Raw genomic sequence first — 26,665 nt, forward strand, 5'->3', positions numbered from 1 at the left:
CAATAAATGAAAAATTGATTAAATTTAATACTAAATTCTGCTAAAACTTTCAGCAAAGTACAGAATAAAAGGAAAATTCTGTTATGAGTTAAAAAGCATCACTTATAAAAGAAGAGCAAAATGCTATGCTCAAAGGAGAAAGTTTAAAAACTTCCCTGAAAAATCAAAGCAAGAAAAAGAACCTCATTATCATTATCTAAGTTCAGTGTTTTCCTTCTTTCTAATAATCCTAGGCACTGTAACAACCTAATAAGTAGTTTAAGAATGAGGAACAAAAAAGAAAATGAAAAAAATCTCATTACTGGCAGGTGATATGGTCTTACTAAAAACAGGAGAGTTCAACAAGGTTGCTCAATATACAATAGTCAATTGCATTTCAATATAGCAACATAGTGAATTAAATACATAATGTTACAAAAAACTATTTAAAATAAATTCATAAGGTTTCTAGAAAATGTGTATGTGGCCTTTGTGAATTAAAGTTACAAAATTATGTTAAAAATGTTTTAGAAACCCTTGTAAATGGAGAAATATATCATGCCCGTACATAGAAAGATAAAGTATCCACAAAGAAATCAATTAGTCAAATGTTTTTCTATGAAATCAATAGAGTTCAAATCAATTACTACTGAGAGTTTTTATGTAATTCAATAAGATGTTTGCACATGTAACTGACTGCAATGCTTATGTTAAAAGGCACAGGATGAACAGTAGGTAACATAGTCCTGAGAGAGAATATTCAGGACTTGCCCCATCCGATATCAAGACTTATCCTAAAGCCATGCTAATTAAGTCTGTGTTTGATTGACTTGGGATTGACAGTCTGTCCAATGAATAGTATCATCATCCAGGAAGCCGACCCCACGTACAGCAAGAATGATGCATGACCGAACTGGCAATGCCAAGGAGGTTAGAAAGGATGGTTACTCTGAAGTTGTCCTAGAACAGTCGGTACTCCACAGTGAGAGGCAAAAGGAGAAAGTGAGTGTTGGAAATATTCTATCCAGAGTAAATACTACGCAATTCTGTCATAGACTTCTGGCAGCAGCAAATGCTTGTAAGCTGGAGAGGGGTGTGATTTGATTTTTATTTTAAAAGAGCGATTTCCAATCATTAGGGTGGCTATTGAAGGAATTTTCCCTGATGATAATCTGCTTCCATTTGCTGGTGAAAGGAAAATACAGTGATCATAGGTGCTGTGCTCCCTTTGAGAAAGAGTGTTAATTGCTTTCAGAAGAAAAACGTAACTATTTGAGTAGGTCTCTTTCAGCTTCCCTTGCAATCATCTGTTTTCTTAAGATCTGCTGCTGAAGTTTTTATTTATCATACATTTCCTTTGGCTACACCGAGATGTCTCTGCCAGTCTTAAGCTGCATACTCTGGCTTTTCATTTCAATATTGTTTGTTTTATAATCTTTCTTTTTCATTATATGATTAATACTCACTCTATAAATTTAGTCGTTGACCTATAGTCCATGGGCTAATCAATCTGAAAAATCTATGAAACAAACATTTCATAATTTATTTTGAAATAGGCTTAGTTCTTACAAAAGCATTTTCAAATGGCATAAATCATTAAATGTCCAAGAAAAACATCAGCATTTTAAGAAGCATGAGTAAAATCTTCCACAAAAATCTGACACGCAGTAAACAGTGGATAAATGTTAATTTTCTTCTGTTTTCCTGCTCTATTAGTAAATATTAAGCTAATTAATATGAATTTAAATGGATTATATGAAGACAGATTTTAAGGTGAATTAAACACAATTTGTGAAACATAGAAGTATAAATTATTAAGCATGGAGTGTATCTTATAAAATCCAAGCTTCTTTTTCAAGAAATAATACAAATTAAAAAACCAACTCAGAGTTTCTGTAGCTAATACATGATTGCTGATCGACTTACTGATAGAACCAAGAATCAAGATTCAACATAGGTTTCTTAATAGTGTAATAAACTTTCTTATATATGAATTACATGTAACTGTTATCCATGTAGTCTTTTCTCAAATTAATACTTAACAGAAAGTTTTCTATACACTTCCATATATACCACAAATGTCCACTATTTCCTAAATACTACTTCTAAGGCATGTGAAATGAAAGAAGGGCCGTTTTGCATTTTAGTTATGAATTATTTCTTAACATTTAGCTAGTGATACATACTCCAGAGAGCAAGACATAATGTCTCTTTCTTGAAATGATCATTCATGGATTATACTGATATTGACAATCATCTACTAGAAATAGTATTAAATAATATATGTCCTTTATTCAAACTGCCCAGTCATTAAAAGTCATTAGCAAACCATCAGTCTTGTAGAAGAGCTTTGTATTCAATAATTCTCTCATAAGATTCCAAGTTTCACATTTAATCTTACATATACAACACCAACTATAAAAAAGACTGTTCTTTGAAATCTATTTTAGGATCTGCTAACCAAGAAGCCAAAAAATGGCTCAAGCTAAGAACCTTTACTTTTTCTAAAAGTATCTATTCTATTAAAAGGAAAATGTGCTATGGAGTAACTGTTTTTAACTTATGAAAGAATTTAATACTATACACAGTTTATTTTGTTCTAATTTAAATATTTTTTATGCCTTAGAGTCTGTACTATTAATTTCTCTTAAATTATGTTTGTTCATTATTCTTCTAATCTATTTAAAACCCTTCTTTGTGTAATAGGTAAAGGCAGGATTATTGACACCTGATTTTTCACTAAAATAGTTGTGAAGTTACCTTTATCTTCCTGCAGTGGGCCAGTATGCCCTGGAAATTCAAGTAATTACATGTCCAAAATAAATTGGCAACTGACCACCTAGCAACAAAAACCAAATTTCAAATGAATTTTTAGTAGCTAGACTCATCCTTATACTCAGTATGTACTGTTAAAAGTAAAGACAGGAAGTTGGAGGTCAAAGTCAAGGTCTCTAGCTTGGATATGAAATTGAGCACTTTGAGCCTTCAAATCTGACAGTTAGGTGTTAACCAAGAAATGAGGCATGAATCTAGAGAAATACTGGGATTAGATTTTGAAGTATTCTTCCCAGCTGAATACCAGTTTTGTCTAGATGAACCCATTCCCCCAGGTCTTAGTGGGAACTGACCCCCTCCTCATGGAGGACTTCATTGGTGACCCCGTTTTGGCCAGTTGACTTCTGGGAAAGGTTCATTCTATACCTGGGGCAGTTCTTCCTTCCTCTTTTAAAAATATAGGAAACTGAGGGCCTGGACACATATCCTACCCTCACCACCAATCAGAAGAAAAATAGGTATCAGGTTAAAGCTCACCTTGTAAAGAACAGAATGGAGAGCCAGAGGAAATGGAGGTACCCCATGAGGAGCCGGCTGAGCGTCTGCATACACAGCATCCATCAGAAAGCCTACCCTAATCTTCGATTCCCTTTACTGAAGTCATTGCTGAAGCTACTTGGAATTGAGCTTTCTTGTTATTTACATGAAAAGCATACAAACATTCAGAGGTACAGTTATCATGAGGGCATACAGTTCAGATAAAGATTCTCCTATTTGGAAAAAGGAAAAGGGAAAGGCAGGAACATTTGATTTAGTTCTAGAAAATGAAAACATGTATGGAATTATCATTTTATTCTTGCCCATGATAATTGGAAACAGTCTCTATACTTCTCTTCTCCTCATAAAACTCTTGCATGCTTCCTATTACAATTCTTTTTTTTTTATTAGGATTTTTGCTAAGGGAGATGTAAAATAAAATCTGTATTCATGTTTTTGAATAGGAAATACTACAAATATGGTTGAATACTTTATTCAAAATATTTTCTGATTTTTTTTTACCTAAACGTAACAGAGTATAATTTTCCAAGCACACTTAAGTAAAAGCAATTATATCTCCCATAAGAGATGTTAAAGTTTCATATGCTTACAAAAATCAGGCCCTGGAGATAGAATGACGAACCAAATGTGTATGACCTCATGTAGTTTACAACTGAGTGCATATGTGGGTTTTTATACAGAGCACACTAGTTGCATAATGACAAAGCCACTTATGTTTTAAAAACTCAGTCCATAAAAATTCATATCTTAACATAATGAAATTAAAAGAGTGTTTTGAGTTAGCTGTTGTCCAATGGACAATATATTTCTTTCTAATGCTTTAAAAAATGTATAGTAGTTTATTTCACCAGTGTTGGGTATATTCATGTTATAATGTTTTTATCTAAAAATATTTTATGCTCTCTCACATTCTGAACTTTAAATCAAATGGATGGATGTTTGTGTCCATTCCCAATTCATTCAAATAAATGGCTGAAACCTTTCTAATTATTTAATGTTGTGTGAAATTCTATTATACCAGGCCACCATCATCATCAAAACTCTACGAAGAATAAATGTTGGTCTATATCTCATAACAACTAAAACAATTAGGATGTCAAAATTGAGAGCACAATGTTAATATTTTCAATCTTTGAACCACCTTCACTAATGAATTCCTTTGTTAAAAAAAAACGTGTATGCTTTTATGTCTACAAAGCACAAATGTTTTCTGGCAGTATTTTGAACCTTCTTATTTCTACTTAAAAGGAAAATATTTCTTTGAGGTTTAGCTGATTATTTCCTTGGAGATTTTTTCTTTTTACAAGTTCGAAACTAGCACAATGAGTACTTCTAAAGCTTTATTGAAAACAAAAAATAAGAGAAATACTCCACATAGAATATAAGCTACAGAAGTTTTAAAGTAGAGATTTTAAACCAATGTTATCCTTTGATGGACAGCAAACTAACTAGAACTCACACAGTTTCATAAATCACCTCTTCCGTTAGTTGTGAAAGAATAAATCATGGGAATCTTAGAGGAGATGGAGTCTGGGTGTATGGTGCATCACAGGAGGACACAGGGAGGAAGTAAAAGCAAAGGGACACTCAAATCCTTGTTACGAATATCTCATCAGCCCACAACAGTATCACTTTAAATAATGTAACATAATAAGCAACTTATTTCAAGATATAAGCTATGTAGGTTTCATTCATCATATATTTATCATTTTAAGTGATGAAATTGTCAAAGAAGTTTGTTCAAAATGTGTCCATATTTTACATAGAAGATTAAGGCTAATTAAAATATCATTCAGAAGGCAAAAGGAAAAGGAGAAATTGAGATTTTTTGATGAAGCTCAGGTAATACAGTGTTGCTACAAAAGGATGATGGTTCCTTTACTTCCCAATAACCTCTCAGTCCTCAAAAGCCATCCAATCAAATTAACAATGACATAAATCATAATTTTATGTCAATGTCATATATACACAGTGAATAAGGACATCTTTAAAAAATATTTCTGTCTCTGTTGACCTGTAGCAAAACCTAAGTAAAAATACTATTGAACACTAATCATCTAGGCATCATTGCTTTCCAGTGAGATTTCATCATGAAGCTCCCAAGAAATTATGACAAACTGTGACTGTGGTAAAGGAAATAGGTGCTCAGGCTTAGAATAGGCTGGAAAGATGCAAGTATGAGCTATTTTAGAAAACGTTATGCAAATAGTAGTAAGGTGAAACCCGGCTATTGAACATTCAATTCTAACCTGAATTGTATTTTTTTCTGACTCCACAGATTTCAGTTGTGTTCGCTATTATGGAGATTCCTATCTAGAATTTCGGAATGTGCTTTTAAATCCACAAAATAACATCTCCCTAGAATTTCAGACCTCCCGCTCCTATGGCCTCCTGCTCTTTATCGGGCAAGACTCCAATTCAGTGGATGGATTTTTTGTTCAATTATTTATTGAAAATGGTACTTTAAAGGTAAGTCATTACATTTATTTAATTTAAAAGAAATTTTAGGAAGTTGTTCAAATTCACTGCTTGAGTGGTTACTGTCAGAATAAAAATTAAACTTCTATGCTCTCCACCAAGCTGTGTATTTTTTCTGTAATTTCTCCTATTCAATATTTATATATCAAAAGAGCATATGCTTCAAATAGCTTTTCATTTTCTTCTTTTCTTTATATTTTCGACTTGTCTTACACTTTTACATTTCCCAATTTCCCAATGATAGTAACTGCTACCATTTCTACGACTTTTATGGCAGGTGTGACCTGGGAACTCCTGGAGAACACAGAAATTATTTCAGAGGGCTGTTAAGGGGAGAGAAATCCTTGTAATAGTAGCTAGATGTTATTTGCCTTTTTCATTCTCATTCTCATAAGTGTGCAGTGGAGTTTCATAGAGGCTGCCTGACACATGGTGATATCATTCCTCTCATGACTAATGTCATGAGTATTTATATATTTTTGTATTTTAAAAAGTATATGTTTTAATTTTTAATATTATAAACATTGATAGATTTAGCCTAGTAAGCAAAAACTCTTTGGGGTTCCCCCATAACTTTTAAGAGTGCAAAGAGATTCTGAGATACAAGAGGTTAAGATTGCTGATTTAACACCTGGTAGTCTTTGTAACAACCTTTTTAAAAATCCAAGGTTACACAGCTAATAAACACTAAATTGTGAAGTCAGTTTTGAATTGAAGGTACATTCTCTCCCCTCAACACCATTCTACCTTAACAAATCACCTCATATTCCTGTTCTGGCAACTTGGATTAAGGAAGCCATCAAAATGGTCACTGTGATGAGGGAATTAACTTCACACAGTCTAATATATGACACATAACACCTGCCTTTTTGTCTACCATTTCTTCTACAATGTCATTTAAATTTATGTGAGTTTCCATGAATGGGTGAGTTATACCTTATAATTTAAATAAGCCAAGTTAATACTAGTTTGATTTTCTTTAACTGGACATGTTTCATAAGTAATATAATACCTACACATAATTTAATACAATGTCTGATATCATAAATAAATGTCAACCAGTCAAAGCAGATTAACAATAGTATCAGTATTTTGATTCATTCATTCATTGAACATTTATCTGTCACCAGTCACTTTGCCAGGTTCTAAGGATTCAGTGGTAAATAAAACACACTTCATTCTCCTCATTTTGCTTCCAATCTGGTACAGATAATAATAAGAACAGGTGAAACCAGAGCAAGAAAATAGAACTATGTAATGAATAGAATACTATAATGAATCACGGAACATCAGTCTGACCCTGTAAAGTAAAGTTTCCTGATCCTTGCCCTACAGTATTTTCCTCAACTAAGACCAGAAATTTCCACTAGCCTTATGATAAGCAGAAAAATTGTTGACACCAAATATAAGAGATTATAAAGCACACATAATATTGAGCAGTGGTTACGTTCACAGTGTTTCCCCTCAGCACACTTTTCTGCTGCTAACTCATTTTTCAACTGCCGTTAAGTGAGTGTGTAACTCATCCACTTCCTCTCACTACTGTGGACATCACAAATCAGAGACATTATGAGGAATCACCAGAGACTCGTATAGAATTCTGGGTGAAATATTTTATGCAGTCATGGGACAGAGACCACTTCCACTCAGGCTGGGTTGAACCAAGACATTTGGGAATTATGAAACGGCCATAATGAGTGAAGGCGGGTGTAGGACTTCTTTCCTTTAGATTTTATGACAAAGAAAGGATATGTATTGATATATCTATTATAGTAATTACTATTGTTTATTGACTTGCAATTGTATGTCAAACTCCATCTTAAGAACATTTATTAAGATCATGGACCTTGGAGTCAGTCTATTTAAGTTTGAATCCCGGCTCTGCCAATTAGGAGTTTTGAGACTCAGCAAGTCACTTAAGCACTTTGTGCTTACATTTACTCACATATAAAATAAAGGTAATAAAAGTTGTTGTGAGGTCTAAGTTAGTAAATTAATAAATATTGTGAAATTAATATAATGAGTAAACAACTAAAAGCACATAAACACATACAAGGATGCCTGGGACATACTCATCACATATGAAAGTTAGGTATTATCTCTCCATATTTCACAAAGATCCTGCAAACAGGCTGAGGATCTCAAAGAGTTTGGATGGCACATACTCTCAGAACTCTTAAAGATCAGGCATTTTTACTTTATTGTGTAAATCCAAAATCCATGTGCTTTCCACTCACAAAACTGATTCCTTGGAACGACTTAAAGGAAATTTCAGTGTTATCCTAACCTGATAATTTTAAGATTTCTTTGCTCCGCTGTGATTTGCGAGACTATGCTCCAATTTTCTCATCTATTTTAAAAGTATAATCATGGGAATGCATTTGCATTACAATTTTCACAAAAAGATATATTTATGGTTGAACTTTCATAGCAATCATAATTTAAGACCTATTCAGATTCTAGGAATGCAGAGTTGTTAGTCAAATGTTCTTTAGGGGTTTAAGTTTTTAGTAAAATTTAATGCATTAACTTAATTTAAAACATATTTCATTGTCCTCTTCGAATGACCAGGAGGTAACTGGATATATCCATTGTTGGAACTCAAATACCAGTCCTTTACCCCCAGCTTACTTGTGTCATAAGTCACTGTACCTCTGTGGTAAGGGCTGCGAGGAGAGCTCAAATCACTTCGCCTTAGTTTGCAGCTCTAAACAGTGGGCATAACTAAAGGATAGCACTTAATAGATTCCATTTGTTTGTTTTTTGTTTTGTTTTATAAGGAAGCAATCGATTGTAAAGTGCTTTAAAAAACCATGGTACCGAGTAACTACCCAATAAACAGTAGCTGTTGTTTTTATACATAGCATAAAGGATCTATTTATATAATAAAAGGGAAAAAATAAGTAAATTTAATAGAATTGTGCATTAAATATTTTGTGTATGTTTAACTTTGACTGCCTTAAAGATAACAGGGAATCAATATGACTTAGTAGTACCTGAAACAGAATTTTCTGATATATTTGAACAAATTAAGGAGACTACCCCCCAACACATGTACACATTGTTGGTCAGTACATTATCATTTAAGTTTAAATAATTATCTTAACTGACAGTGTAGAACCCAAGTGTTTTACAGAAAAATCTACTTACTATTCCTGCTGTGAAAAATATTAAATATACTCTCTGGTTACCCTGGATATATACTGAACACAGACTAAAGATTCAATATATAAACACTGACTTTTACTCAGTTACACATGGCTGGAGAGGAATATATAACCTGATATTATACACCTAACTTCTTTGAAAAGTGCATGTCAGCCTAATTGTTTTTGAAAATCTTAGTACTGCTTAACATATTTCTTAAAGTCAACTTTCAGTAATTAATTTTATAGAGGAAAAGAATCTTTTGCAATGGCCAAATATTGTAACAAATTAAAATATATAGCCTCGTATAAAACTGTGTTTGTTTAACTTTTACATGGCTTTCAAGTCTCTCATAGATATGATAGTAGGTAGATATGATAAAGAGGGTAAAGCCCCTTTCTGGGAATCAATAGGTGCAATGTAACCAATATACTGTTAAGAAGTTGAGCAGGCCACTGGAGACCCCCATGGAATTCCCAGGGTGTCTGGTCAAGTGTACTTGCTTTAGACATGATTTGCTCCTTTTTAAACTAAACTCAACTGGTCCAATTTGTATTAATCCTACAAATGACCAAAGACCCCTCAAGCCTCAGGAAGATTCTATCTTTAAAATTCCCTTCCTGGGACTTTAACATCATCCTCTAGATTGTATTCACTGGTCTTTGTATGGCTCAAGGGATAACATCTAAGGAAACTTGGCAATAATACTAGCTCTCTGCTCGCAGAAGCTGCCTGTCTCAACCGTGTTCCCCAGAACACTGGAAAATAAACCAGAAGTGTGTGTGTGTGTATGTGTGTGTGTGTGTGTGTGTGTGTGTGTGTGTGTGTGTGTGTGTGTGTGTGTATGTGTGTGTGTGTGTGTGCGTGTGTGTGTGTGTATACACGTATAAGGTATATGATATATATAAATATACACTTATAAACTCATGTGTTTGAATTCCAGTACTTAGTTGTGTATCTTGAGCTGTCACTTCTCTTTAAGTTTTAGACTTCTTGTTGCTCCAAAGCAATATAAAAATGATCGGTAATTGTTAAGTCTAATGCAAATAGAAGATGTTGATTTTATAGTAAAAACCTGTTTGAGGCAAAACTTTTTTCTCCCATAGTACCACTTTCTCTGTGCTGGTGAAGCAAAAGTGAGAAGTATTAACACTGCTGTTAAAGTGGATGATGGGCAGAAATATACACTGCTTATCAGGTAAGATACACTTATTTTCTTTTGCACTAAATCTCATAAATAGCAAATACTATTTCCCTGGATGCTGTTACTGCCATTTTAAAATAGGTTATCCTGGCTAGCGTTCACATGTAATTGTACATGAAATAATGTTCATCAAGCCATTCCATCTCTTCCCTATGTCCTAAAAATAGTACTGGGGGAAGGATGCTATTGGAGTTACATCATTTATGAACTTACATTAGCAGATTTGCAAAGAAGCCATAAAGATTTCATATTATTTTCTACTTAGAGGAGTCATAAAAACAAACAAGGTGGTATTTCTTTTGATAAGCAAAATAAAACATATTCACTGTAGAACAATTGGGACATCCTGAAAAGTCTAAAGAAGAAAATTTAAATGATCCATTATATCACAATCAAGATAGAATAATTAACATATATTACTGTATTTTTAAGAGTTATGTCTGAAAGTGACTTGATCTCAAAACCCTCACCAACATCAGGTATAATCTTTCTGATCTGATAAGTGAAAATGACATTTGCCCTTAATTTTCCTTCTTTGATTTTTAGTAAGGCTTGATTTTTAATGTATATTTAATGTCTTAATGTTATGTATTTTGCCTCCCTCAACTTTATTTTTTAATTAATTGATGCTTTAGAGAACATACCATCGTCTTAATCCAGTGCATGGACTGAAATATCCGGTTAGGGTGATAGATTATTACTTTGTAACAGTGACTATCTACTGAAAGCCAATAACAAGGAAAGCAAAGAGGCAGAAACAGAGACTTGGCAAGAAGTTACAGCAGAGGTCTTAAGGAGGTTTTACCTTCCCTGGGAAAGAACTGGCCAAGTCCTGTTGTCTGGAATACAGATTCTTACAGAAAATTAACCCCCCAAAAACAGTTTACTACCAAGTAAATTAGGGAAAGGCCATGTCATTGTACCTTCTTGGACTTGTCAGAAAGGCACAGGAGTATTTTAAGACCTTTGAGATGCTACTTTAAAATGTCTCACTTTCTTTACCTAACCTAAAATGGGAGCACAGAACATTGTAACATTTTCTTTAGCATTTTAGCCTCTTAAATAGTTAATGTTGGAGACAATGCACTTGGGGAAATGCCATTACAGCAGGTAGTGATTTCCCTGGGCACGGATTGTCATCCTCTGAAGGGAAAGCAAGTCCATGAGGATTGGGGCAGCAATAAAAATCAGTCGTGAAAGACATACTGTGTTCCCTCCAGGAAACCAAAGGACAAATGAGAAGTAATGAGACAGGGGTTGTACCAAAAGATCCTATTCTCCCCTGGGATGTGTTGAAAAGGCAACAGAAAATAAATGAGGACATTAGTAATCATAGTTAAAGTTTATGAAGCATCAGCTATGTGGAATATAGTAATTTTATTACATATATGAATGTATTTGTTTCTAAGAACAATTCTAATTGTTATCCACATTGTCCAGATACAAAACAGAGAGAGAGAGGGGTTAAGTACGGAAAATGATCATTAGAAAATGGCACAATTTCAAGGCTACTCTTATTCCAAAATCTATGGATAAGTTTCAAGTGGTGGGCTATGACCTGAGCTGTGATCTCTTTATTTTTTCTTCTGCCTTAAAAAACTGTTGTATGTTCAAAGTAAGATGAAGATAAGAATTATAAGCGAATACCCAGTAAAAAAACAAACAACACATGAACAGCATTAATTAGCACCCATTAAACAACTACCATGTGCCAGATACTGTATAAACATCATTGTATCTAATCATTGTAAAACTCTGAATTGTGTTGATTTGGTCACTCTGTCATGACAAAGTACACAGCCAGTTGCTTAAACACAGAAATTTATTTTCTCATAATTCTGGAAGCTGGAAGTATCAAGGAGATTGGTTTCTTCCGAGGCATTTCTCCTTGGCTTGTGCATGACCACCTTCTCCCTGTGTTTTCACATATTTCTCTGTGTGTGCCTGTGTCCTAATTTATAAGGACATTAGTCATGTCAGATTAGACTTCACCGTAACATTCACATTTGAACTTATCACCCCTTTAAAGAACCTGTCTTCAAATATAGTCACATTCTGAAATAATGGGGGTAAGGACTTCAGTGTATGGATTTGGGGGGGCATCATTTAATCCCAACCATTCAGTTTTCTCATTTGGCAGCTGAGGCTCAGCGAAGGTGAGCATCTATCTCAAGATCACATTGCCAGTCAGTGGGAGGGCAAGACTAGAATTCAGACCTCCTGCCTTTGACCTGATAGTTTTTTTCTACTATGACATGTCCAGTCTGTGTTTTAAAAGTTACAGCGTATAATTTGAAGTCTGTTTTAAAGGAATCATTAAATATAAAACATTTAAAAATCCCAATACCTATTTTTCACTATCTTCAACACATTACTTTTAAGAATATTAAACAACCAAAAGTGACTATATTCTCTTTTTTTGCAGTTTACATGTGCCGTTGCTTTTTGTTTTTATCAACAAGTAGTTGATATCCTATCTATATCTGCTCTAAATTATTTAAATTCAGAAATATTTCTTCACAGGTCCTTGATTTGTTTGAAAATAAAAAATTTATATAATATGCCCTTTTGATGATTATAAAGAATGAGAGAAGATGGCGGCATGAGTAGGGTAGTGGAAATCTCCTCCCAAAACCATATATATTTTTGAAAATACAACAAATACAACTATTCTTAAAAGAGAGACCAGAAGATACAGGACAACAGCCAGGCTACATCTACACCTGTGAGAACCCAGCGCCTCGTGAAGGGGGTAAGATACAAGCCGTGGCCCGGAGGGACCCGAGCGCCCCTCCCCCCAGCTCCCGGCGGGAGAAGAGGAGTCGGAGGGGGGAGGGGGAGGGAGCCCAGGACTGCTAAATACCCAGCCCTAGTCATCCACATTGGGAGTACAGACACACAGTGCATGGGGTGCTGGGTACTAGGGAAATGGAGCAGTAAAACCTGTGAGTGGGTTCCCACAGCCGGCGCCCCTGGGACAAAAGAAAAGTGAGTGCTTTTTGAAAGTCTTAAAGGGACAGGAGCCTCACAGCTGGATGGAAGTATTCTGGCACACAGCCCAGCAGCTGGGAATCCCAGGGAACTCTGGGCACCCTAACCCCCTGGATGACAGTGCAGCTCTGAGGCCCCTCACAGCAACAAACAGCCTCCCGCCCATTCCCTCCCCACCGGCGCAGTTCCACCAGAGTGAAGCAGCAGCCTGAGACCAGCGACGCCCACAGCGGCCGCACAGAGCCTCCTCCGCAGCCTCGCGGACTAGACTCAGAGGCCCCGTTGGCGTGCAGCTGCCCAGCACAAGCTGCTAGGGGTCGCCGTGCTTTCAGGAAGGGAAGGTGACCCACAAGCAGGAAGGAACTTTGTTCTCCCAGCTGACACATGTGCCAACTGTCTACGACTACCTCTATCACTATGAAAAGGCAGAAGAATTTGATACAGACCAGAATAACCCAGACATCCCCTGAGAGGGAACCTGGGGAGATAGATTTAACAATCTTTCTGAAAAAGAATTCAAAACAAAGGTCATCACCATGCTGATGGAGCTGCAGAGAAAAATGCAAGAGCTAAAGGATAAAGTTGGGAGGGAGAATACAGAAATAAAACAAGCTCTGGAAGGACTTCAAAACAGAATGGATGAGATGCAAGAGACCATTAATGGAATAGAAATCAGAGAACAGGAACGCAGAGAAGCTGATGCAGAGAGAGATAAAAGGATCTCCAGGAATGAAAGAACATTAGGAGAAATATGTGACCAATCCAAATGGAACAATATCTGCATTATAGGGGTACCAGAAGAAAAAGAGAGAGAGAAAAGGATAGAAAGTGTTTTTGAAGAAATAATTGCTGAAAACTTCCCCAAACTGGGGGAAGAAATAGTCACTCAGACCACTGAAGCACACAGAACTCCCAACAGAAGGGACCCAAGGAGGACAACACCAAGACACATAATAACTTAAGTGGCAAAGGTCAAGGACAAGGACAGAGTTTTAAAGGCAGCTAGACAGAAAAAGGTCACCTATAAAGGAAAACCCATCAGGCTATCATCAGACTTTTCAAAAGAAACATTACAGGCCAGAAGAGAATGGCATGATATACTTAATGCAATGAAACAGAAGGGCCTTGAACCAAGGATACTGTATCCAGCACGATTATCATTTAAATATGAAGGAGGGATTAAACAATTCCCAGATAAGCAAAAGTTGAGGGAATTTTAGAGGGACTGCTCTAGATGGAAGCACTCCTAAGGCTAAATAGATGTCACCAGAGAAAATTAAATCACAGCAAAGAAAGCAAACCAACCAAATACCTCTACAGGGAATTTTAGAGGGACTGCTCTAGATGGAAGCACTCCTAAGGCTAAATAGATGTCACCAGAGAAAATTAAATCACAGCAAAGAAAGCAAACCAACCAAATACTAACTAAAGACAAAAAATAAAATCAACTACCCACAAAAGCACTCAAAGGAAACACAAAAGAGCACAGAATAAAACACCTAACATATAAAGAATGGGGGAGGAGGAATAAGAAGGGAGAAAAATAAAGAATCATCAAAATGTGTTTATAATAGCTCAATAAGTGAGTTAAGTTGGACAGTAAGATAGTAAAGAAGCTAACCTTGAACCTTTGGTAACCACGAATGTAAAGCCTGCAATGGCAATAAGTACACACTATTTCTCTCGACACTTTCCCTCTGACTTAGGGCATACTCTCATAAACCTTCCCTACTTCCCCTATCAGCAATTTACTTGCCGTGGCTATCCATAGTTAACAAATGGAAGTCTCCAGCCATGCTTAACTCTTTGGGCTTTCTAGCATTTATTTTGTTTTTAACAATTAGAGAACCACTGTCCCTAATATGTTCTAATATGGTTAATTATATGAGAACCAGTTTACGCAGTATCATCACACTATTTCAAATATCATTTATTAAAACCTTGAAAAAGTTTAGTCTTTTTCTAAAAAAAATAATCATTTTTTAACTTAAATTCTGGCAAATTCATTAGCATAGTGTTTCTTCAAAGGAGCATAATTAGTCACTAATGATTGGGTCCCACAGAAATAAGCACATGGGATGGGATTATCAAGGAATTAACTTTTCAATGGTTCCTAGAATTTTTCTGCTACTGCATCTAGGGATGCAGCCTTAATGTATTCATTTCTAATGGCCTGTGGTGATCAATGAGGCTTTAACAATTAAAGCAACCTGCAAGGTCATACAGAGAGTAAGCCAGAACAGCAGATACCTGACAAGTTTAGAGAATGTCGAACTGGGGAGAGATTCATGTGTGCAATCTAAATGATATACATACCACTTCACGGTATGTGGGCCCTAGTTAAATGAACTGCAAAGACCTTTTTGGAGGTGGCCCACACTTCCCAGAATGTTGTGAAACTTAACTTTGCTATTATATTGATTTAACTTGCATCTTGCTATGTTTAATATTTTCTGGTTATAAAAAGACTGCACTAGAAAAGGATACTTGGCTATCCTTTTTAGAAAGTTTGATACCAACACAAAAATCTTATATATTTAAAAACTGATAATACACAACAAAAGAAAGCAAATATAGACTTGGCTCTTGATTCTGAATTTACGCCAATGACCATACAATGAGAATCCCCATTAAAGCCCTGAATTAGTTATGCTTCAGAATTCCTTTCCACAAAGTCACTTTCTATTAATAGAGGCAACTTTAGAAATAATACATAATAAGTCATTTTCAACTTACTAAAGGAATCCAAAAATATCTGTGAGAGGAGTTGAAATAAGTATTAATAATAATAATAATGATAATTTTAAGTACGTTTCTCAAAAATGATTTCACCTTCCACCACAAAATTGACTCCCAGCATTTGACTTTCCTGACGTTGATCAATTTGGTAATTTAATTACACTGTGGTGGTCTACTTATAAGAGAAAAAAATAAATGTAAACATTTAAATTCACAGTATCATGAATCTAACATTTCAAAATATAGCCAATTGGATCACATTATTTAAGTTCATTTGAATTAAAATTTATCATTCAACATTGTCTTCAATATTGAAAGTTTCTCTTACTGACTGACCTTTATTTATTTTTACATTTACCCTTAAATATTTGACAAAGTTTTTGCAAAATCATGACTGGTATAACTGTTTTATCTATTTTGACAAGACCATTCTTTAGTCTGTTTTCTTACATGAAATATTAAAATTATGAACTGTCTACTTTCAGTTTTTTTCAGTATGTTTATATTAGCATAGGAGTCAGAATTTACCTCTTGGCAAAGTTAAGAGGAAAATCAGGCGAGCCAGACAGGCTGTGAGCCAAGCTGTATATTAAGCAGCAGAAAGATTCAAATAGTCAGAAATTTTATTGCTAAGCTATTCCTATCAGAGTTTCTCTTGTATCATGGAAGAGCACAAATCAGCATTTAAAACAAGGCAGATTTCAGGTCAAATTAAAGAACATGGATAATCAATGGTGACCTACTGAAATCTGTGTTAATGCTTTTTTAGTCTCTGTTTCCACAATAGTTGAGGCTCTAAATGACATGCATTTGGATGGCTCGGTAGTTGTCACTGACTTGTCATGATTCATCCATCACTTCTCACTATACTAAGAGCATGGATTTGGAAGAAAGAAGCCAACTATACTTCATGATCGTGTCTGTTTATAGACTATAATATTAGCTTGTTTTAAAAGTGCTCAGAAAATGTATTTTGAAATTACTTCTACTCAAAGACATTTGGGCTCAGGCTTTTGTCTTCTGTACACTTGAGTTTTTATGTCTTAAATGTGTGCTGAAATATCTGGATACAATAGCTTCCCCATAAATGCATGTGCACGTAGCTGCCATTTGCTGCCTGCCTTAATGTCTGACAACCCCAACTAAATTATTAATGGGCTGACGACCCCAACTAAATTATTCCAAAAACTCTGAAGGTTCAGGTAACCTCCAGGCTGAACATCAGATGCATAGTTTTCAGTTTTAATTTCCATACAGTAATGACTAATGCCTTTTTTAAGGGAAAAACAAACAAAAACTCTGATGCTTAATGCATAATTAGGTGCAATTAAAAGTAGCTCTGTGTTCCTCCACTTTGACTAACAGTATGAATAAGAACAGTAGCTGTTTCTGAGATTAATTTCAGTAATTTTATAATAGGTAATACAATTTCTGATTTTCAAGTAAAATTTTAGAAATATCCTACTTTTTTTTTTCAGGGGGCATCTCTCATATTTATTGATCAAATGGTTGTTAACAACAGTAAAATTATGTATAGGGGACTCAATGCACAAACATTAATCAACCCCAACCCTAATTCTCAACAGTCTCTAATCTTCTGAAGCATAAAGAACAAGTTCTTACATGGTGAACAAGTTCTTACATAGTGAATAAGTTCATACATGGTGAACAGTGCAAGGGCAGTCATATCACAGAAACTTTCAGTTTTGATCACGCATCATGAACTATAAACAATCAGTTCAGATATGATTATTCATTTGATTTTTATACTTGATTTATACATGTCTCCCACATTTCTCCCTTATTATTATTATTATTATTATTTTTAATAAAATGCTGAAGTGGTAGGTAGATGCAAGATAAAGGTAGAAAACATAATTTAGTGCTGTAAGAGGGCAAATGTAGAAGATGATCAGGTCTGTGCCTATAGACTAAGTATTAATCCAAGCTAGACAAGGGCAACAAAACATCTACAGATGCAGAAGATTTCTCACAAAACGGGGGGGGGTGGGTGAGGTTCTAAGCCTCACCTCTGTTGATCCCCAATTTCTCACCTGATGGCCCCCCCTGCGACTGTGCCTGTCTTAGGTTGTTCCTCCCTTGAGGAATCTTACCCGTCTCTGGCTAACCAGTCATCTTCCGGGGCCATACTGGGAAATGTAAAGTCGGTAAGTGAGAGAGAAGCAATATTCTTTGAAAAGGTTAGCTTTTTACTTCTTTGCAGATTTATGCCCTGTGGCTTCTATGCCCAGCATTTGTCTTAAGGTAACTTTACCACTTGGAAGAATTATGATATTCGGTAATTTTCTATATGAGGCACTAATTCTACTAAAGGGCTATAATTAGGAAGGAAGAAGAGAAGCTATAGAAGTAGCAGACGGATGAAACATGGGAAGATTGATTATTTCTTTGACATAACTTCTTGTAGAGTAACTTCAGCATGTATAGGTTTTAACAAACTACTAATTAAATTGTGTACACACATTAACAGAATAGGAATACAGATAAATAACCAAAGCAGACCTACAATTACCAGCCATATCCAGTGAAACCAAGAAAACCAGTTAGGTACCCTAGGTATTTGTGGAAACTTATCAATAATATGATGGATATTGTCTAACTGAATTTGAATAGTTTGAGAAAAATCGGACAAATTAAAACAACACATTCCTGGGAACTGTTCACATCCCATATGTTCTTTTAACAGTAGATAGTCTATAGTTGCACGATTTTGGAGCGCAGCAACTTGCACTTCTCCAAATTCTTGGTTGAGTTCTAACAATATAGATCCAGTTAAATTTGTTGTTTTGCTGTATGCACAGGCCAGCTTAGATATCTCCTTCTTCATTCCAATGGCAAGTCCAGGAACTGGCAGGATGAATGCAGCTACAACTGAAACAGTGCCAGGATATTTGTTGAAGTTTTTTGATGATCATCTTCTGGAATGACTCTTCCAGAGGAGGTTGATGTTGGAAGTTCTTCTTCATATCGTATCTTAATTCGTTTCCTGGGTAGCCAAATTAGGCTTTGATCCTCTGTATAAACACAAACAAACCCTTTGCCCACACTTTGATATGCCCTTTATACCATTGTGAAGAACTTATTGGAGATCACCACATAGGAACTGCTTTTATTTTTTAAGAGAAAGAAATATTATCAGAAAAATGTACTTCCATAGCTGATCATCCGACACCCTTTAAAAGATTAAAATTAAGGATATGTAAAGCATGTATTAATCATTGATTTGCAGTTAATTTTATCCTATCAGGAAGTAATCCCCCTTTTTTTGTTATCATTAATCTACAATTACATGAAGAATATTATGTTTACTAGGCTTTCCCCTACACCAAGTCCCCCCCACAAACCCCATTACAGTTACTGTCCATACAGTCACATCAGCATAGCAAAATGTTGTAGAATCACTACTTGTCTTCTCTGTCTTGCACAGCCCTCCCCTTTCCCCCACCCCCCACATTATACATGCTAATCATAATACCCCCTTTCTTCTTTCCTGCCCTTATCCCTCCCTACCCACCCATCCTCCCCAGTCCCTTTCCCTTTGGTAACTGTTAGTCCCTTCTTGGGTTCTGTGATTCTGCTGCTGTTTTGTTCCTTCAGTTTTTCCTTTGTTCTTATACTCCACAGATGAGTGAAACCATTTGGCATTTGTCTTTCTCCGCTTGGCTTATTTCACTGAGCATAATACCCTCTAGCTCCATCCATGTTGTTGCAAATGGTAGGATTTGTTTTCTTCTTATGGCTGAATAATATTCCATTGTGTATGTGTACCACATTTTCTCTATCCATTCTTTTACTGGTGGACACTTAGGTTGCTTCCATTTCTTGGCTCTTGTAAATAGTGCTGCAATAAACATAGGGGTGCATCTGTCTTTTTCAAACTTGAGTGCTGCGTTCATAGGGTAAATTCCTAGAAATGGAATTCCTGGGTCAAATGGTAAGTCTATTTAGAGCATTTTGAGGAACCTCCATACTGCTTTCCACAATGGTTGAACTAATTTACATTCCCACCAACAGTGTAGGAGGGTTCCCCTTTCTCCACAGCCTCGCCAACATTTGTTGTTGTTTGTCTTTTGGATGGTAGCCATCCTTACTGGTGTGAGGTGATATCTCACTCTGGTTTTAATTTGCATTTCTCTGATAACTAGTGATGTGGAGCATAATGTGTCTGTTGGCCATCTGAATTTCTTCTTTGGAGAACTGTCTGTTCAGTTCCTCTGCCCATTTTTTAATTGGATTATTTGCTTTTTTTTTATTGAGGTGCATTAGCTCTTTATATATTTTGGATGTCAAGCCTTTATCGGATCTGTCATTTACAAATATATTCTCCCATACAGTAGGGTACCTTTTTGTTCTATTGATGGTGTCCTTTGCTGTACAGAAGATTTTCAGCTTGATATAGTCCTACTTGTTCATTTTTGCTTTTGTTTTCCTTGCCCGGGGAGATATGTTCATGAAGAAGTCACTCATGTTTATGTCCAAGAGATTTTTGCCTATGTTTTTTTCTAGGAGTTTTATGGTTTCATGACTTACATCCAGGACTTTGATCCATTTCAAATTTACTTTTGTGTATGGGGTTAGACAGTGATCCAGTTTCATTCTCTTACATGTAGCTGTCCAGTTTTGCCAACACCATCTGTTGAAGAGACTGTCATTTCCCCATTGTATGTCCATGGCTCCTTTATCAAATATTAATTGACCATATATGTTTGGGTTAATGTCTGGAGTCTCTAATCTGGTCACTGGTCTGTGGCTCTGTTCTTGTGCCAGTACCAAATTGTCTTGATTACTATGGCTTTGTAGTAAAGCTTGAGGTTGGGGAGTGAGATCCCCCCCACTTAATTCTTCTTTCTCAGGATTGCTTTGGCTGTTCGGGGTCTTTGGTGTTTCCATATGAATTTTTGAACTATTTGTTCCAGTTTGTTGAAGAATGTTGCTGGTAATTTGATAGGGATTGCATCAAATCTGTATATTGCTTTGGGAAGGATGGCCATTTTGACTATATTAATTCTTCCTAGCCACGAGCATGGAATGAGTTTCCATTTGTTAGTGTCCTCTTTAATTTCTCTTAAGAGTGTCTTATAGTTTTCAGGGTATAGGTCTTTCACTGCTTTAGTTAGGTTTATTCCTAGGTATTTTATTCTTTTTGATGCAATTGTGAATTGAGTTGTTTTTCTGATTTCTTTTTCTATTGCTTCATTGTCAGTGTATAGGAAAGCCACAGATTTCTGTGTGTTAATTTTGTAACCTGCAACTTTGCTGAATTAAGATATTATTTGTAATAGTTTTGGAGTGGAGTCCTTAGGGTTTTTTATGTACAATATCATGTCATCTGCAAATAGTGACAGTTTAACTTCTTCTTTACCAATCTGGATTCTTTGTAAGAAATGTCCTACTTTTAAATGTATAATTATTTTAATCGCATTTCAAACTATTTTCTGAGAGGTAGCTGGTAATTAATTTACTGGAGTATTTGTATAAATTGAGTTAAAAATTGTAACTTTAAAAATACCTGATTTCTAACTGGATTTACTGGCCTATGTAGATTATACTTGAAAATTCTCTTTTCTGAAGCCAAGTGACAAAACTTTACTCCTATTCACTATATTTTGGGTTGAATGCATATATGCCATTGTGAGAAAGAAAAATAGGTTTATGTTAGAGGGACATTTTTACTGGGTCTATAAATACCGTTTTAGAATCAAAATCATTTGTTGATTCTTTATTTTGTTCAAGTTGAAGTAAAATAATTATTCCCTTGCCATGTTTTTCTTGACACTACTGACAGTGGTTAATGAAAAGATTAATGGAATAATGTACACATTTCATTAGAGAAAAAAATATCCTTAGTTTTGGAAAGTGGTTAAATGACTTCTTTCTTTCCTTTCCACCTCACTGAATTCCCAGCCCTCTGAGCCAAAGCAATCTTGCTCTAGTTGACACATGTCAAGTCCTTGGCTTTATTATTAATATCTTCCAAAGAAGTACAGTTGTTGATGCTTGCTGTGGTAATGTTTCAATTGTCTCTGTCTCTATGTATCTGCAAATATGTATACATATATATATATGTATATATGTGTATATATTAAAAATGTCATATGTTTTATTTATAACAATGTCTTCGTTTATACACACACATATAAAATAATTTACTTCTTTTAGACTTCTCTGTGTTCTGAATGTACAATCTGCCACTTCATTTTAATTTTCCACCACTCAAACTGATAAGACATTGAAGGTTTACAGTGTGAAGATGAAATAATCTATCATTACTAAGCATTATGCACCCATTCTTTAGGTGAGATAGTTATCTGCTGGGATAATTTAAGTTACAGAAAGACAAAGGGATGAAGCAATTGTTTATAACACATCATCTGATATTATATGCTTTTTCGAGCAAATGATTATTACTTAATAAGTAAACAGTGTGTGTGTGTGTGTGTGTGTGTGTGTGATTTCTATGTTCTTGTTATAAGTGGTCCTTATAAGAAGAAGCCCTTTCTTCTTATAACCTACTCAGGACCAAAATCAAAAGAAATATAAATACTGTGGTTCAAATTAAACTATGAAATGTTATAAACTTTGTTTACTGATTTTTTGTCTTTATCTTTAAAGGTAGATGGTTATCATAATTTCCCTTGTAGAAATATTTATCTTGTCTATTCCCCATTGGTTTGACTGATTCTCTTTTACCTGGTTGCAGAGCTAGAAAACCCTTCCCAGCTATACCTTTGCCATCATATGTGTCCGAATGACTAAGTTCTTGACAACAGAATGCCAATAAAACTGTGATGCACCTCCTCTAGGCCTGCCCCTTTTAAACTACCCACCCTTTCCCTGCCATGTTGACTGAAGGACACTCACGTGTTCAGTTGAAAACATGTGGCACATTTAAACTAACATAATGTGAATATGGTTGAATAATGAACTCTTTACAAAGATGTAGTTAGGGGTAGGAAAGCTGCATGGGAAAGACAGTACAGTACTCCAAAACCACAAGATAGTCACCCTGGTACCATTTCTATATCTAACGGCTACCAGGAAGAAAGGAGTTATCAGAACTTAGAGGAGAGGGCTATCTTCCAGCAGCCCAGACTTCCACTAGAGGAAATTTACGCTGAGATCAGTTGCTTGCCTCTTGAATTTTCTGAGTGTTCCCCATTGACTAAATCCACAGGAAGCCAGAGGACAAGGGAGCTTGTATTAATTTGTTATGCCTGGCTTCACAATGTCTAACAAACTGGGTGGCTTAAATAAATGAAATTTATTGACTCACAACTTTGCAGCCTCAGAGTCCAGGATCAAGCCGTTGGCAGGGCTGGCTCCTTCTGGGTCTGTGACGTCTGCTCAGGATTGCTCTCCTTGGCTTGCAGATGGCCGGCTTCAACTTGTATCTTTACATTGTCTTCCCTGTGTGTGTTTCTATGTCCTAATTCCCCCTTTTTTATAAGGATACGGGTTATATTGGATTACGGACCACCCTCAATACCTCAGTTTAACTTGATGGGCTCTTTTAAGACTCTGTCTCCAAATAAGGTCACATTCTAAAACAATGGAGGTTAGGACTTCAAAGCATAAATTTTGTGGGGGCAAAAGTCAACCCATAGCAATTCCATTAACATCATCTACACAGGTTGATTTCAAAGGACCAGAGAAGAGAGGAGGAGACTGTAGAGAGGTGAGGTACAGAAGTTTAAAGTCTAGTGTGTGCTGTAGCTTAGCATATACCCTATTAAGGAAAATGAATACTTCCTTGATCAGATGGTCTGGTCCCTTAAGAATTCTCCAGTAAGTCTCTACTGCATATGCTGTCGTTCGCAGTTCTCCCTGTGGCATTCGGTGACCTCTACAATCTGACTGCCATCGCATTTGCTGACCCCCTCTTTCCTAGACATATACATGTCAGTTTCATTGGTATGTGTAAGTCCTCCTAAGGCTCATCACCACTAAGCTTTTTTTTCAAAACTTACCAAAATGTGTTACATGTCCACATGACAATACCTAGACAGTAGCTGGTAAGTGATTCTCTCAAGGGTAATGGAAGACCTTCTCATTTGGTCTAGTTTACTTGGTTCCATGCAGCATTTAGTATAAGAGCTGCCTACCCACAAAGGGCCAAACTGACAAATTCTTCATCAGGCGGTTCTAGCAGCATTGCTAAGAGTTTATACAATTTACTTACAAATCAGGGTGTGGACTAAGAGCTTTAAGACTAAGACAGCAAATGAAAGGGTCTTTTTCCCTTTTTTTTTTTTTTTTTAAATCAAGGATGTATTTTTAATTGACAGGCACTTAAAAAGAACTTTAAAGTCCTATAATTGGGTAGGTCAGAAGACCCCGGCTTATTCCCCTCTTTGAATTCCAAATCTCACCTCTCTTTAAGAACTAAGGTAGATATTAAGTAGGACTTTAAATGGGGGGAAAAATCCTATTTTATATATAAAATTCAAGCTCAATTATTATAATCACATACTGTATTAATATATATATAATACATGATATAATGTAACATACATAATGATGTTTACAGTAATGAAAGTAATGCATAATATATTAGTAACATAATTAATATAAAACACTTGCATAATTATTGTAAATATACCAACAGACATAGATAAACTGCAACAGCACACTCTTAGATTTGTGTTTCCCAGGGAATACATTCACAGCTCTCTGTAGCTCCTTCCGCACCTCATGCTTGAAAACACCCATGGTGTTTAGGAGCGGGGTGATAAATGTATTCCTATTTGTGTTTGTTTTTCCTTTGGATAAACTATGAGCTGTTATTAAGCAGCCTAACATCGCTGCTTGGTCACATTTTCCCTTGACTCTTCATTAAAAGACAAGCAACAGTTTATAGCTCATCTCTCACTCAAATAGTTTTCAGTATCTGCACCTTTAGTACCTTTCATCTGCCGTTGTCTTTTTCCCCGGATTTAGCGCTCCATACCCCTATTTTGCTTTCCACTTTTGTTAGGTTAAGCAATCACACATTTCTTTTATAAAAGGGCCATGCTACTGTGCAGAACTTGCATTTCCTTGTTCTAAAAACTAATGAGCTCTGTTACTTTTTCACAGAGGACATGTGTTTCACTCTTTCTGAGAAAGCCCTTTGTGGTGGCCTGAGCACAACCTTGATTCCTTACAATTCTTAAACAGCTTGTGAGGAAGGACGATTCTCCTACATTCATATTCAAGGGGAGTATCGTCATTCCACAGAAACAAGATGAGAGTGTAGAGCTGGAAATGAAATGTATGTACACCATTTACCTTTATTTTAAAGAGTAGGCTAATGCTTAAAAAGTTTATGGATACAGCATTCTTGAATTGGGTTAAAACTAGATTATTTTTCCCTTTTTACTTCTAGGAGAACATTTGAAAGATGTAGAAAAATAAAATTAATGGAGCTCCACTCTCATTCTTTTATGTTTTTTATTTTTTTTTATTTGGTATCATTAATCTACAATTACATGAGGAACATTATGTTTACTAGGCTCCCCCCTACCCTAAATCCCCCCTACAAACCCAATTACAGTCACTGTCCATCAGCATAGTAAGATTCTGTAGAATCACTACTTGTCTTCTCTGTGTTGCACAGCCCTCCCTGAGCGCCCCCCACATTATACATGCTAATCATAATACCCCCTTTCCCCCACCCCTTATCCCTCCCTTCCCACCCATCCTCCCCAGTCCCTTTCCCTATGGTAACTGTTAGTCCATTCTTGGGTTCTGTGATTCTGCTGCTGTTTTGTTCCTTCAGTTTTTTCTTTGTTGTTATACTCCACAGATGAGTGAAATCATTTGATACTTGTCTTTCTCCACCTGGCTTATTTCACTGAGCATAATACCCTCTAGCTCCATCCAGGTTGTTGCAAATGGTAGGATTTGTTTTCATCTTATGGCTGAATAGTATTCCATTGTGTATATGTACCACACCTTCTTTATCCAGTCATCTACTAATGGACACTTTGGTTGCTTCCATTTCTTGGCTATTGTAAATAGTGCTGCAATAAACATAGGGGTGCATCTGTCTTTTTCAAATTGGAGTGCTGTATTCTTAGGATAAATTCCTAGGAGTAGAATTCCTGGGTCAAATGATATTTCTATTTTGAGCTTTTTGAGGAACCTCCATACTGCTTTCCACAATGGTTGAACTAACTTACATTCCCACCAGCAGTGTAGGAGGGTTCCCCTTTCTCCACAACCTCACCTTTGTTGTTGTCTTTTGGATGGTGGCCATCCTTACTGGTGTGAGGTGATAACTCATTGTGGTTTTAATTTGCATTTCTCTGATGACTAGCGATGTGGAACATCTTTTCATGTGTCTGTTGGCCATCTGAATTTCTTCTTGGGGAAGTGTCTGTTTAGCAACTCTGCCCATTTTTTAATTGGATTGTTTGTTTTTTGTTTGTTGAGGTGCATGAGCTCTTTGTATGTTTTGAACGTCAACCCTTTATCGGATCTGTCATTTATGAATATATTCTCCCATACTGTAGGGTACCTTTTTGTTCTATTGATGGTGTCCTTTGCTGTACAGAAGCTTTTCACCTTGATATAGTCCCAGGTGGTCATTTTTGCTTTTGTTTACCTTGCCCGGGGAGATATGTTCATGAAGAAGTCGCTCATGTTTATGTCCAAGAGATTTTTGCCTATGTTTTTTTCTAAGAGTTTTATGGTTTCATGGCTTACATTCAGGTCTTCGATCCATTTTGAATTTAATTTTGTGTATGGGGTTAGACATTGGTCCAGTTTCATTATCTTACATGTGGCTGTCCA

At 35.9% G+C, this 26,665-nt stretch overlaps 1 protein-coding gene across 1 annotated transcript in view; it reads left to right on the forward strand.

Annotated features, from left to right (window-relative positions):
• The window catches only part of EYS (eyes shut homolog), a 1,412,275-nt gene that overhangs the window by 816,193 nt on the left and 569,417 nt on the right, over positions 1–26,665 (forward strand). The window contains 2 exon segments of the mRNA XM_057494276.1: positions 5,591–5,781; positions 10,044–10,135. Of these exon segments, the coding sequence (XP_057350259.1) occupies positions 5,591–5,781; positions 10,044–10,135 (283 nt within the window).

This window comes from Manis pentadactyla, chromosome 16 (genome assembly GCF_030020395.1).
Source record: "Manis pentadactyla isolate mManPen7 chromosome 16, mManPen7.hap1, whole genome shotgun sequence".
Taxonomy (NCBI): domain Eukaryota; kingdom Metazoa; phylum Chordata; class Mammalia; order Pholidota; family Manidae; genus Manis; species Manis pentadactyla.